The sequence below is a fragment of the Arachis ipaensis genome, chromosome B02 (assembly GCF_000816755.2).
Source record: "Arachis ipaensis cultivar K30076 chromosome B02, Araip1.1, whole genome shotgun sequence".
NCBI lineage: Eukaryota > Viridiplantae > Streptophyta > Magnoliopsida > Fabales > Fabaceae > Arachis > Arachis ipaensis.
Window position 1 is genome coordinate 7376516 of NC_029786.2, and position 12675 is coordinate 7389190.

A 12675-nucleotide genomic window follows, 5' to 3' on the forward strand; every position below is an offset into this window, starting at 1 on the left:
AGGAGCTTAAGTCAAGCAGGAACAAGTTCGAATGTGAACTGAAGGAGCTCCAATTGAAAGAGGAGCAAATTAAAAGGCAAGTGCAGCAGCTTAAGTGCAAAGAAAATCAGTTTGAAGAACACAGAAAGGAGTTTGAATTGAAGGAAAAGCAACTTATAGGACGAGAAAATGAGTTTGTACTGAAAAAGAAGCAATATGATGGTCAAGTAAAGGAGCTGACAGCTAAGAAGAAGGAATTTGATGCTGAGTTAGAGGTGCATGAATCAAGACTGAAGAATTTTGAGGGTAAATTGAAGGAGCACCAATTAAAGGAGGCATTATTCGAAAGCCAAGTGGAGGAACTTAAGTCAAAAGAGAATAAGTTTGAAGAACAGACAAAGGAACTTGAGTTGAAAAAAGAGATGCTTGCACAACAAATGGAAAAGTTCAAATTGGAAAAGATGATGTTTGAAATACAACTGAAGGAACTGAAGTCAAAAGAGAAGCAGCTTGATGGCGAAGAAAAAGATCTTGAATCCAAAAACAATCATTTTGAAGGACGACTGAAGGAATTTGAGTTTAAAAATAAGCAATACAAAGCACTAGAAAAATCGTACGAAGTGAAAAAAGAACAGGGTAAATGTGCTTGTGCTTATAATTAGTTAAAACTATCATTTCAACTGTTTCTTTTTTATGTTTTTGATATCTCTATTCATCTTATCTGTCTGTTTTATTAAAGTTATCTTTAATCAGGTTAAGGTTGTATGTCTTAGTCAAATTGAAAGTATGCTTTGTTTTTTTTTTTACATATATAGCCAAGCAAATTGTGATATTTTATGTAAATATTTATTCTCTGTTTTTTCTAAATTCATGGCATCATTATCATTTATTATGCTAAATATACTGTTGCAAATTGCACAGATAATCAGCCAAGTTCTCCCAGTGATGGAAGAAGTTTGCAGTCTCTCTCAAATGAGCAAACGAATGAAGTCGAGTCGTGTGACAATGAAGTTTTAGCTCAACTCCGGTCCTGCCCAGATCCTGCAAAACTCATTTTGAATATATTGAAGAATCCTATAGTTCCGCATTGTAAGATGGAAGATGAAGTTATAGCCATTGATGAAAGCCAAATCTTTCTTCTTCAACAGCTGATGCAACTATCACCACATATCAAACCTCATGTCAGAGACGAGGCGATGGAGCTTGCCCTCAATATGAAAGCTAGCATGACAAGAAATATTGAAAATCCAAATATGGTTCTTGGTTTCCTGCAGATTTTGTCCGCTTATGGACTAGTTTCTTCTTTCAATGGAGATGAAGTTTTTAAGCATTTTGAAATCATTTCTCAGCACAAGCAAGCGGTAGAGCTCTTCCAGATGCTCGGTCTTAAGGGTAAAATCTTTGGTATGTTGGTTGAAAACTTTCTTGTTTAGTCACCATTATCTCTCCTCATATCTTGGGTAATGTTAATCACTTTCTTTTTAAATTTGATCATGTTAATTTCTTACTAGTCTATCAGCACTACAAGGAGTCAACTAAGTTTAGTTCATGTTGATGAAACTAGCAGTGTTCTTGTGTCTCGCAGATTTGATCGAGAATCTTATAAAGAACGAGAAGCACATTGAAGCTGTTAGATTCATCTGTGCATATGAGTTGGAAGAGAAGTATCAACCAATTCATCTCCTTGAAGCACATGTGAGCAAAGCAAAGTTGGTTTGTGAAAACAGCTGCAACAAAACTAAGTTCATTGAGATGAAGGTTCCTTTATCTTTTTTCCTATATAAGTTCTATTTCATTACAATACAATACAATAAGTTGACAATATTATTGCTGAATGTGAATTCAGGTTAAGGCCATGGATAAAGAAATTGTTGGTCTAGGAACTGTTCTGCGGTGCATGTCAGAGAACAAATTACAATATGAGGATTTACTCAAGGTGATTCTAAATCGCATTCTTGAGCTAGAAAGATTCAAAGCAAGTAGTATTGTTTCTGATATCATGGCTTTCTTCCAACATTGCTTTGACCTGTAGTAAAGAAACGAGGTAGTAAAAAAATGGGGTAAATAAGATAACTGTGTTCTTACTATTTGATATTAACCTGTCTGGCTAGGAAAAAATTGTAAGAGTGAATATTCCTCCATTATTTGCTAACTTTATTTTGTTCATGTCATTCTGCTCTATTTGGAGCTTAGAATGTCAGCTACAATGTATAATGCTTTATTTAGTTTATTAATTCCTCAATTTGTTGATTATTATTGTTTCCCTTTATCTCTATTACTAGAAGTTATTCAATTTCACTGTTTCAGAAACATTAGTCCCATGTATTTAAATTATTTTATTAATCAGAGAATAGTTTAATATGTTTTTTTCTTGCCTCTTTGTTTGGTTACCAAGAAGAATAAATAATAAATAATATCTCTAGTAATAACTAAGGAAAATGTAGTGTAAATCGATCCTCTATTTTGAACTCTTCAAAATATGCACCTCATTACCTCTGACCTCTGTTCAATTAAGTATAGTGAAAAAGACATATTTGGAAGACCACCTTAATGATCAATTTCAAAAGTATTCCTAAAGGCTTAAAACCCTATTGGATAACATTATCTATGGCTTTTTAAAACCTTGAAATTAATTTTTACATTGCTAATGTAAATTACTATTTTTTAAAAATACATTGTTAATTGTAATATAAGTGTTAGATTGGCAATAATATTTTTACATTAAAAATTAATCTCTTCTAAGTCAAAAGTTGTATTTTTAAAAAATTTGATAAATTAGTTTAATAATTTTGAATAATTTAAATAAGAATTTAATTTTAATATACTGACAGTGTAAAATGTTTTACACAATTGTGCAATTACAACCGTTCTCTTAGATATTCACAGTCAATGTAAAATATAGTTATTTTGTTAATGTGACGTTATATGATTAGATGCACATATAAAATAGTTTTATCATGATAGTGCATCAAAATCAAATTCTTTAAATAATTTATTGGAACGGAAGTTTATAATTTATTGTGATTTATATAAGATTGGTTTACATCGTTTTGGGGCATTGTTTAGGGGGTGAACGCGGATCGGGTTGAATCGGATATGGCCAAAATTTTGATCCGATCCGCATTAAAATCATCGGATCCCATATCCGCAGTTTTTAATCTTGGATTCGATCCGATCCGCACATTTGAGGATCGGATATCAGATATATCCGCAAAACACAAAAATATTTTTAAAAGCTTATTTTTATTAAAAAAATATCAATAAAATTCATTTTTTCTATTTTTTCAAATATGTTTACTCTTAGAATAATATTAAACATACTTTCATTCACCGTGTTTGATGTTCTTTAAAGTTCGATGTATATCTCATCTATTGAGAAGATAAGATGATGTCTCTCCTTCTGCAACGAGTTATACCTCAAATAGACCCTTTACCAGCAAAAACAATAGTCATATAAAATAATTTTTTATGCAAAACAAAATGTGTTTTAATAATATTTTTTTTAACTTTTAATCTATTTATCTCACACATAAAAAACTTTTTTAAGAAATTTTCATCTCTTAATATATCTCATAACAATATAACTCGTAACAACAAAAAACTTTTATAATGTACCAACCAAAATATCTTACTTTATTAAAAATTGACCATCAATATTAAACATTTATTTATTATATTTATATTAAATCATGAAATCTTATTATAAAGTTGAGTCACAAGCCAATGAGTTATAGCTCAAATAGCATAGTCTCTCCATACTCATCTAAGAGGTTGTGGGTTCGAGTCTCCCTATTTTCGGTAAAAAAAAAATTAAAATAATATAATATATATAATAATTATTAGTTGAAATAAAAGATAAAAAAGAATATGTATATATTGAAAAAATAATCATTTCTGACTATTAAAGATTTAAACGCTGACAAAACTAACCACAAAAATTTAAATTTGAAAAGTTGATTTGGTTAGATATATGAATTGGATCCTATCCACAAACACCTCCAACATTGCGGAGCTTCCATGGCTGAGCTGTGGGGAGTGTGCATAGGAATGGAAACTGCTTGGACGCTGGGGTTCAGGAAAGTGTGATTCGAGTGCACTCTAAAGCAATGGTTGCAGCGATTTCTCAACAAAAGGAAAAGAGATATCTGGAGTCTATCCTTTTTAACCTATAGGGAGGCTAACGCTTGTGCCAACTGTTTTTGCTTTTTGGTTGTTGTTGGGCCTTTGGGCTTTTTTGTAAACCAAAAAATACATATTTGCTAAACCAATAAGATAATAATACACATAATATGAAACAAATTAAATATAGTGCATGTTTGGGCGCCATTATTTTGTTAAAAAAAGATCTTTTTTCAATGAAAAAAGATATTTTTTTATTTTTTAACGTGTTTGGCAAATTTCTAGTAGTAAAAGTAAAAGCACTAGTAAAATAAAAAAAAGATCTTTTTTGAGAAGCTGTAATTTACATCTTTTTTTAAAAGATCTTTTTTCCTTAAAAAAAAAGATGTTTTTCATGTAATAAATAAACAAAAAGTACTTTTATATTGTTATACCCAAACATAATTGATTAATAAAAAGACCTTTTTACATGAGATATCCAAACATAAAATTACTTTTACTTCTCTATAAGATCTTTTAAAAAAAGATAACTCGGAAAAAGATCTTTTTTTAAAAGCTCACCCAAACAAGCCCATAATATTATATCATATGATATCATGTTATGTAACTTGAATTGAATTGAATTTCAAAAAGTGGGTCAAAATTTTAATTTGATCGGTTCAGTTTATTAAAATGAGATTTAATCTTAATCCAAATTGTTGCATTTTATATTTTTAGATTGAATTTGATGAGTGATCTTATTTAGATTACGTGAGATTTAAATACCCGCTACGCACTTAACAGTTAAATAAATAAGACCCTCTACCTTCTCTCTAGGAAATAAATAAATAAATAAGACGCTGTGCTCTCAAGTCTGTTGTGTGCATGCTATTAGTATTTTCACTGAAACGCAGTGTGTGTGTTGTTTGAAGCGGTTAACACTCAAAGCTCAGGTTTGCACCTTCTCTTTTTCCTTTTCACCTTCCTCTTCTACTCTTCCCTCCTTTAACGTAATTTTTTGCTTCTAATTTCAACTTTCGTTTCTTGTATTTCATCATGCATGTCTCAAACAATGCCCTTTCTCTGTGTCTCAATTACAGTAACGGGATGCTGTTCATGCTGATTATCTCTTTTTTGTTTGTTATTATTGGTTAATTGATAAAAATTTTCGTTTTAATATTGTTTAACTTAAAAATTGGCACTATCTAATGGGTAGAGAAGAGAAAAAAAAGGAGAATGGAAGAAACGGAAAGAGCAGTTTCTTATGCGACAGTTATTTATCCTCTTAAATTTTGGATGGAGCATTCATTGAAATTTATTGGTGAGGTGAAAAAATAGATATATAGATAAGTGAGTGGCCATCAATAATGCAGTATTTATTAGCTCTCTTGTGCGATGTAATTAATGATATTTTGAGTGTTATTATAGGCATAATTCCTTGATGAATATCTGTTTTTTGTTCTTTATAATTTTCCCCTTTTTTGCCAGGATCACATTTGATGTGCATGCATATATTCCCAAGTTCAAGAACTTTCTATAATTGAGAAATGGGGTTTGAGGATTCAGATGGAGATAGAGTGGATAGGGAGGATGCTGAACAATTACAGTTAATGTTATTGAATACGAGTATGGGAACATGTAGCAACAATACCTACGATAGCAAGAAGAGACAGCTAGAACAGGATAAGTTTGGTTACTTGCACCCTTCGGTTAAGAGGTCAAAACTCTCAGATTCAGATACATCATCAATGAACAATGAAGATTCCGGAAAAAGTAATGTTGAGGACTATGATGGCGGTGATGTTACTCCTGTTTCCCAGGTAATGGAGGATCCAGCCAAGTTAGTTCAGGAGTCTACCAATGCTGAACAGGATTTGGTAGAGAAGGAACATGCATTGGTTCTATATCCTATTGAGGAATGCCAAATGAAGAGACAAATTGAAGAGAAGAGATTGTTCTCCCTCAAGAGAGATATTGAGGAGCTATCGGACGAGCTTCAAAATAAGAGGAAACTAGTTAATTCTATTCAAGGACAACTTAATTCATATTCCTCGGATCTTGACGTGAAGAAGAGAGAATATGTAGCAATCCTAAGACGCATTAAAAGGCGCAATAACGACTTTAGAAGAAAAGAAAAGCAGCTCAAGTCCATGCAGAAGCTGATTATTGAATGTAATAGGCATTTGAGGTCAAAGGAGAAACAATGTATCAGGGAAGTTGAAATGACATTGAAAGTGATCAGTGAGCGGACTAATGTTCACAATAAAATGCAGAGGGAAATTAAAGAACACGATGATGCAATACTTGAAAAGGAAGCACAGTTCAGTTTGATGGAGAGCATGATTGAGAACTGTGAGAAGGAGCTCACGGCAGAACAGGTAGCATCGAATCAAATTAAAAGGAGAGCATATGGAGCCACCAAAAGATGCACTGAAATACGCAACAAAGAGTTTGAAGCAAAGGGAGAGCAGCTCAAGTCCATCCAGAAGCTGATCATCGAATGTGAGAAGCATTTGAGATTAAAGGAGAAACAATATACTACAGAAGTTAAAATGGTACAGGAGGTGATCAGTAAACGCGATAAAGTTCACAAAAAAATGCAGAAGGAAATTGAAGAATACGATGATCAAATTTTTGAAAAGGAAGCACATATAAGTTTGATAGAGGACGTGATTAAAGAGTGTAAAAATGAGCTCATGACTGAACAGACAGAATTTCATCAAGCACTGGACAACATGATTGAAAACCGTGAAAGGAAGGAAGAGGAACTCACGGCTCTCTTGAACAAAATTTCTGAGTATAATAAGGAACTTGTGACCAAAGAGGAAGAGCTTGGTGCAATGCGGAAATTAATTGTTGAACAAGCTAAGGTACTGCACTTAGAAAGGGAGAAGTTGCATGAGATAATGCCTTCAAAAACAAATCAGGATGCTCTGGTAAAGGAGATTGAGTCAATGAAGAAGAAACATGAAGGACATATCAAGGAGCTTGAGTCTAAAGGAAAGCTATTTGTAGCACAATTGGAGGAGTTTGAGTCGAAGGAGAAGTACATTGATGGACGAGAAAAGGAGCTTCTATTAAAAGAGAGGCAATATGAAGAACAAGTAGAGAAGCTCAATTCAAAAGAGAAGCAAATTGAAGGGCGAGTAAAGGAGCTTGAATCAAGGGAGAGAGAGTTTGAAGGTCAAGTGGAGGTGCTTGAATCAAAGAAGAAGCATTTTGAAGGTAAATTGAAGGAACTCCTCGCGAAAGAGGTGCAATTTGAAGGCCAAGTAATGGAGCTCAATTCAAAAGAGAAGCAATATGAAGGCCTGATGGAGGAGCTTAACTCATCAAAAGGGATTGAACTTGAGGTACAAGCAAAAGATCTCGAGACAAAATGGAAGCAGTTTGAAGAGCAACTGAATGAGCTCAAGTTGAAGCAGAAAGAGGTCGAAGATAAAGCAAGAGATCTTGAGTCAAAGAAGAATCATTTTGAAGGAATCCATAAGGAATTTAAGTTGAAAAAATCACAATATGAAGCATTAAAAAAATCATCTCCCACTAGAAAGAAGAGAAAATCAATCCAAGAAGAAAAACTACAGGGTAAATATGCTTTTTTTAGTTGGAACATGATCATTTCATCGGTTTCATATAATGAGTTTGATATTTACCTGATCTGTATCTATTTTATTTGAAGTATCTTTATTCAGATTAATCTCTTAGTCAAATTGATAGGCTTGTTTGGTTTTCTGTCCCTGAACATTTATTCTCAAACTAAAATTCCTACTAATCAGAGTCATACTGTTTTCCTTCTTTTTAACCTTAAGGAGGCTCTTAAAATCTAAAACGTCATGCAGAATGCTTTGTTAAGCAATTTAACATCATGACAACAACCACAAGTCCACAACAACAACAAAGCCTTGTCCATTAGGTTGGGTCAGCTACATGGTTCAAACAAAGTTAGTGAGTTCTATCATATATTATGTCTACAGAGAGACAGTTTACATGTAGATTTCGTTTAACCATTTTATGGATGGTCTTTCTCTACCTTTCACCTCTTGTCCATCTTTCATCTCATCCACTCTCCTAACTGGGTGTTCTGTCGGTCTTCTTCTTATATGTCCAAATCATGAGACGTGATTCTACCATCTTTTCCACAATAGGTGTTACTCCAACTCTCTCTCTCTCTTATATCTTCATTCTTTATTCTATCAAATTACGTATGATTACTCATCTATCTCAACATCTTCATCTCTGTTATACTTAACTTCTGTTCGTGCTCTCCTTTGGCCATCCAACACTTTGTGTCATAAAGCATAGTAGGTCTGATAGCAGTGCGATATAATTTACGTTTAAGTTTTAAAAGTATTTTTTTGTCACATATAAAGTCAGTCGCACACCGCCATTTTGACCAACCTACTTGAATTCTATGATTTACATCCTGTTCAATCTTTCCATTATCCTATATGACGCACCTAAGATATTTAAAACTTTTAATTTTTCGTAGTTCTTCAATCTTCATCTCTGTATTAGGGTTTCCCCTTAGGTGACCGAATTTACATTCCATATATTCCGTCTTGCTACGACTTATGCACAGACTATACGCTTCTAGAACTTATTGCTATAAATACAACTTCTTATTTAGATCTTTCCTTGACTCTTCCATGATGACGATATCATCGATAAAAAGTATACATCATGGCACAGGCTCTTAGATATACTGTGTGAGTACTTCCAAGACTAATGTGAAAAGATATAGACTTAAGAATGATCCCTAATATAATCCTATGCCAATAGAAAATTCCTGTGTCACACCACCTTGAATCTTTACACTAGTTGTAACCTCATCATACATGTCTTTAATTGCACGAATATATGCGATCTTTATTCTCTTCCTTTCCAAAACCTTCTATAAGATTTTCCTTGGTTTCTTATTGTACGTTTTTTCCAAATCAATAAACACCATATGTAGATCCCTTTTATTACTATGATACCTCTCCATCATCCTTCTTAACATGCTTCAGTGGTGGATTTGCCTTGTATAAAACTAAATTGATTCTCTGTTACTTATGTTTCTTGTCTCACTCTCCGTTCTATCACCATTTTTTATAACTTCATAGTATGACTCATGACACTACAAGAAATATATTTCTGCAGTAATGTAGTTTTATTGTTTCTAAAGTTTGGTAATTGGTTTATGGCAAATGAGTCACAATATTGGTTGAAACTTTTAGTGATTCAGTTATAATGCTATTATGAAACTGCTTGTAATATTAGTATAAAGCAGCTTTCCTACTGTCACTCATGAATTCTGCTAGCTAAATATGTTATTGCATACTATACAGATAATCAGTCAAGTCCTACTATTGATGGGAGAACTTTGGAGCTTTTGGTAGATGAGCCAACAAATCCTGGCAATGACATTTTAGTTCATCTTCAGTCCTCATCAGATCCAGCAAAACTCATTTTAGATATAATTAAGGATCCAATAGTTTCCCATTGTAAAAATGGAGTCAAAATTGTAACTATTGATGATAGCCATGTCTTTCTGCTTGAACAGCTGATGAGAATCTCACCACATATTAAACCTCATGTCAGAGAAGAGGCAATGGAGCTTGCACTTGATCTGAAAGCTAACATGACAGCAAGTGCTGAAAATTCTTTGGTGGTTCTGGGTTTCCTGATGTTTTTGTCAATTTATGGATTAGCTGCTTCTTTTGACGAAGATGAAGTATTAATGCTTCTCAAAATTGCTGCACTGCACAAGCAATCCATAGAGCTGTTTCAGATTCTTGGTTTTGCCGATAAAATCTCTGGTAAGTTAACTGGACACTGTTTAGTACTCTTGTTTCGTCACCAATATCTTTGACAAAGCTATTATTCTTATTTTAGAACAACCAGCCTCAGCCAATTGACCTCTTGTAAGAACATGGGAACATGACAAAGTTGATTTTTTTTAGAGCTCTTGCAAGGAAACCAACTCATTGAAGTTAAGGTGCTTTTCTTTCTAAGTTCAATCTGATTTAATATTGTTTCATAATGCATGCTACTTAAATACTGAATATGAACTCAGATTAAGGCCAGACTTGAATAAATGGTTCATCTAGGGGCTGTTCTACAGTGCACAGAGACAACCACCTGGTCCTGAAATGTTGGGATCTGTTTAATATTTAGGTTTGCTTTCTTGATCTAGAAAGGTACTTGGCAGTTATTTTTGTTACTGATATCATGACCTTCCTCCAGAAGCATTTGGATCTGAGGGAAAAAAACATTTGTTGTTAAAATGTGCTGATTGAAACAAGTTGATATACATATTTAATCTGAGATAAATTGGCAGGGTTCTTTCTTGTTTTTTATTGACATGTATAGGACTATAGGGTTCTTTCTTGTTGTCGCAGCCATAAATATAAGGTAAATTTAAAATGGTGACAATTCTGGAAAGTCGTAACTATATGGATATTTTAGTCCAAAAAATTCGTCGGAAAAAAGTCGTCGCTGTTAAAAATGTAAAGTCTAGTAGTGTGTATGTATCAAAATTATTTTTCTTTTCTTATGTTTATTGAACTTATTCAAATCCTAGTGAAAATTAATATCATGTCTACTTAGTTTTCATGTTAATAATACATTAATATATTTGATTTTATGTGGAAATAGAAATACCATGTAATGGCATGGGGATGTGAGCTTAATTTTCATGAACATGGGGCTGTGCCGAAAAACCAGACACACATGATTCTCGTTCAAGTTTTCTTAAGAGTTTTATACTTTTATATCAAAATTATTATACTACTAGCTTTGTCGGTTTTCAAAATTACATAGGCAAATTATATCATTATATTATTGTTTGTTCTTATAAAAAATTAAATAAATAAATAGTCAAAACTTGCATATGAATTATGATTGATAACTTGAGCAGCGTTACATGTGATATTTGAGGTATTTGCTCCATGAATAAAGCAGCTACGCTTTCCCAAAGTGCCTCAAAGTTCCATGACTAACATTTAAAAGTCGGTGATGAATAATGCACAAAATTAATAAAATAATGAACCCATTCAAGTTATGAGCAAAGATGAGGCAACCCATGATGGAATGAATCTCCACTATATATTTATACATTTGTATTCAGCTAACCAGCACCAAAGAGCCAAAATCTTATCGTTGTTGTTTGCATTTAATTTTACATAGAAATGTTCACAAAGATATTCATCAATATTGTTCAAGTGATTTGATTTCAACCTCAACAAGAACAAAATGACGGTAACCTACACCACTTTCTTTCTATCGTTATTTCATTACATATATATGTGTGTAATTGATTTAACTTAATTTCGGTATAATTTTTTTATAAAAAATACTATTTATATATTAAAATTAGCTACTAATGTATTTTTGTATAAATACATGTGTGATTTAATTTATTTTTAATGCAAATTTATATTTTAATTTGTATTTTATACTGGTGGCTGATTTTGATTTACATATAGCATAATCCAATTTTTATATGGTCATTTCGTCATAAAAAATGTTGTAAAAAAATCAAAATTGGATTCCACATGCATTTCCATGAAGATATTGAAACCAATTTTTTTTCCTTTTTGTATCTTATATTTTTCTCAGATCATAGAACTTAGAGTACACATGGATTGCCCTGGATGTGAGAACAAGGTGAAAAGTTCACTTCAAAAACTCAAAGGTATTCAATATTCAAAGCTTAACTAGTTAATTAACCAGGCAAATTAAAACATGTGTACTTAACTAGTTTCCAATAAGGTTTTTTTTTTTTGTTAATATAATTAGGTGTGGATAGCATTGAAATAGACATGAGTTTGCAAAAGGTGACAGTGAATGGCTGGGCTGACCAAAAGAAGGTTCTAAAGACGGTTCGGAAAACCGGCCGACGAGCCGAGCTATGGCAGGTTCCATACAGCACCAATGTTGATGACCAATATTTCGTTCAGCAACACCATTGCAATGGCCCTATCAACTACTATGCATCTCAACCTTCCTCATCTTACAATTACTACAAGCATGGCTATGATAGTAGTGATCCTCGCTATTATAATTACCCTTCTCAATCTTCTATCATTACCCGTCAAACTGGTGCTACTTTTAGTGATGACAATCCTCATGCTTGTTCTATTATGTGATCATTTATATCAAACTCATACCAATCAAAGTAATAGTATTATGTAATATATATAAAATAATAATGTACTATGATCACCCATCTTGCTTATTATTAATTTTCTTTTTAATTATGTACCTTTAAATTATTTGGTACCATTATATTATGAATGTATTAATATTACTTTAAAGAATTTGATACATACTATTCATGAATCTATCTTTGCTTCTTTCACAATTAATGCCGATGCAATTATATGCAACTACTTTTGTGCATATATATATGTGGGGGGAGCGGCTTCAACTTGTATAATTGCATGTATTAGAGTTGACGAAATAATGATGATGGAGTCCATCATAAATAAAGTCAACTTACATTATTTTAGTATAATTAATTAACCAAGTTATGATGAGCATTATATATAATTAAGGGTTGATGTTGTAAGATTTTTGTATAGTTTCATTTTAATTTCTTTCTATACTTTGTGGTGA

The 12675-nt window shown here is 32.5% G+C and overlaps 3 protein-coding genes across 4 annotated transcripts in view; all 3 read left to right on the forward strand.

The window, feature by feature from the left end:
* The window catches only part of LOC107626723 (probable DNA double-strand break repair Rad50 ATPase), a 4239-nt gene extending 2007 nt beyond the window's left edge, over positions 1 to 2232 (forward strand). The window contains exons 3-6 of the mRNA XM_021116812.1: positions 3 to 615; positions 901 to 1383; positions 1565 to 1737; positions 1826 to 2232. Coding sequence (XP_020972471.1) covers positions 3 to 615; positions 901 to 1383; positions 1565 to 1737; positions 1826 to 2011 — 1455 coding nt within the window. The 3' untranslated portion in view covers positions 2012 to 2232. The remainder of the gene's footprint in view (positions 1 to 2; positions 616 to 900; positions 1384 to 1564; positions 1738 to 1825) is intronic.
* Positions 4908 to 10415, forward strand: LOC107626724 (intracellular protein transport protein USO1-like). Of its 2 annotated transcripts, XR_002356987.1 has the most exons (5): positions 4908 to 5030; positions 5566 to 7662; positions 9405 to 9875; positions 9952 to 10054; positions 10133 to 10415. XR_002356987.1 is itself a non-coding variant. In XM_021115322.1 (4 exons), the coding sequence occupies exons 2-4, from the start codon at positions 5625 to 5627 to the stop codon at positions 9972 to 9974; spliced, it is 2532 nt and encodes an 843-aa protein (XP_020970981.1). In that variant the 5' UTR covers positions 4908 to 5030; positions 5566 to 5624; the 3' UTR covers positions 9975 to 10415. The 2 variants fall into 2 exon arrangements, 1 of the variants encoding a protein (XP_020970981.1); XM_021115322.1 differs by having other exon boundaries at positions 9952 to 10415.
* On the forward strand, positions 11099 to 12381 carry LOC107628151 (heavy metal-associated isoprenylated plant protein 28). The gene is made up of 3 exons (XM_016330947.2): positions 11099 to 11316; positions 11677 to 11752; positions 11857 to 12381. Exons 1-3 carry the CDS (start codon positions 11311 to 11313, stop codon positions 12204 to 12206), a joined length of 432 nt encoding a protein of 143 aa, XP_016186433.1. The 5' UTR covers positions 11099 to 11310; the 3' UTR covers positions 12207 to 12381.

Excerpts from the sequence above, each read along its gene's own strand:
- LOC107626724 (XM_021115322.1), top strand. The coding sequence starts at position 5,625 with ATGGGGTTTGAGGATTCAGATGGAGATAGAGTGGATAGGGAGGATGCT. Across the intron at positions 7,663-9,404 it reads CCAAGAAGAAAAACTACAGG|ATAATCAGTCAAGTCCTACT; the intron begins GTAAATATGCTT and ends CATACTATACAG. Across the intron at positions 9,876-9,951 it reads TTTTGCCGATAAAATCTCTG|AACAACCAGCCTCAGCCAAT; the intron begins GTAAGTTAACTG and ends TTCTTATTTTAG.
- LOC107628151 (XM_016330947.2), top strand. Across the intron at positions 11,753-11,856 it reads TTCACTTCAAAAACTCAAAG|GTGTGGATAGCATTGAAATA; the intron begins GTATTCAATATT and ends TAATATAATTAG.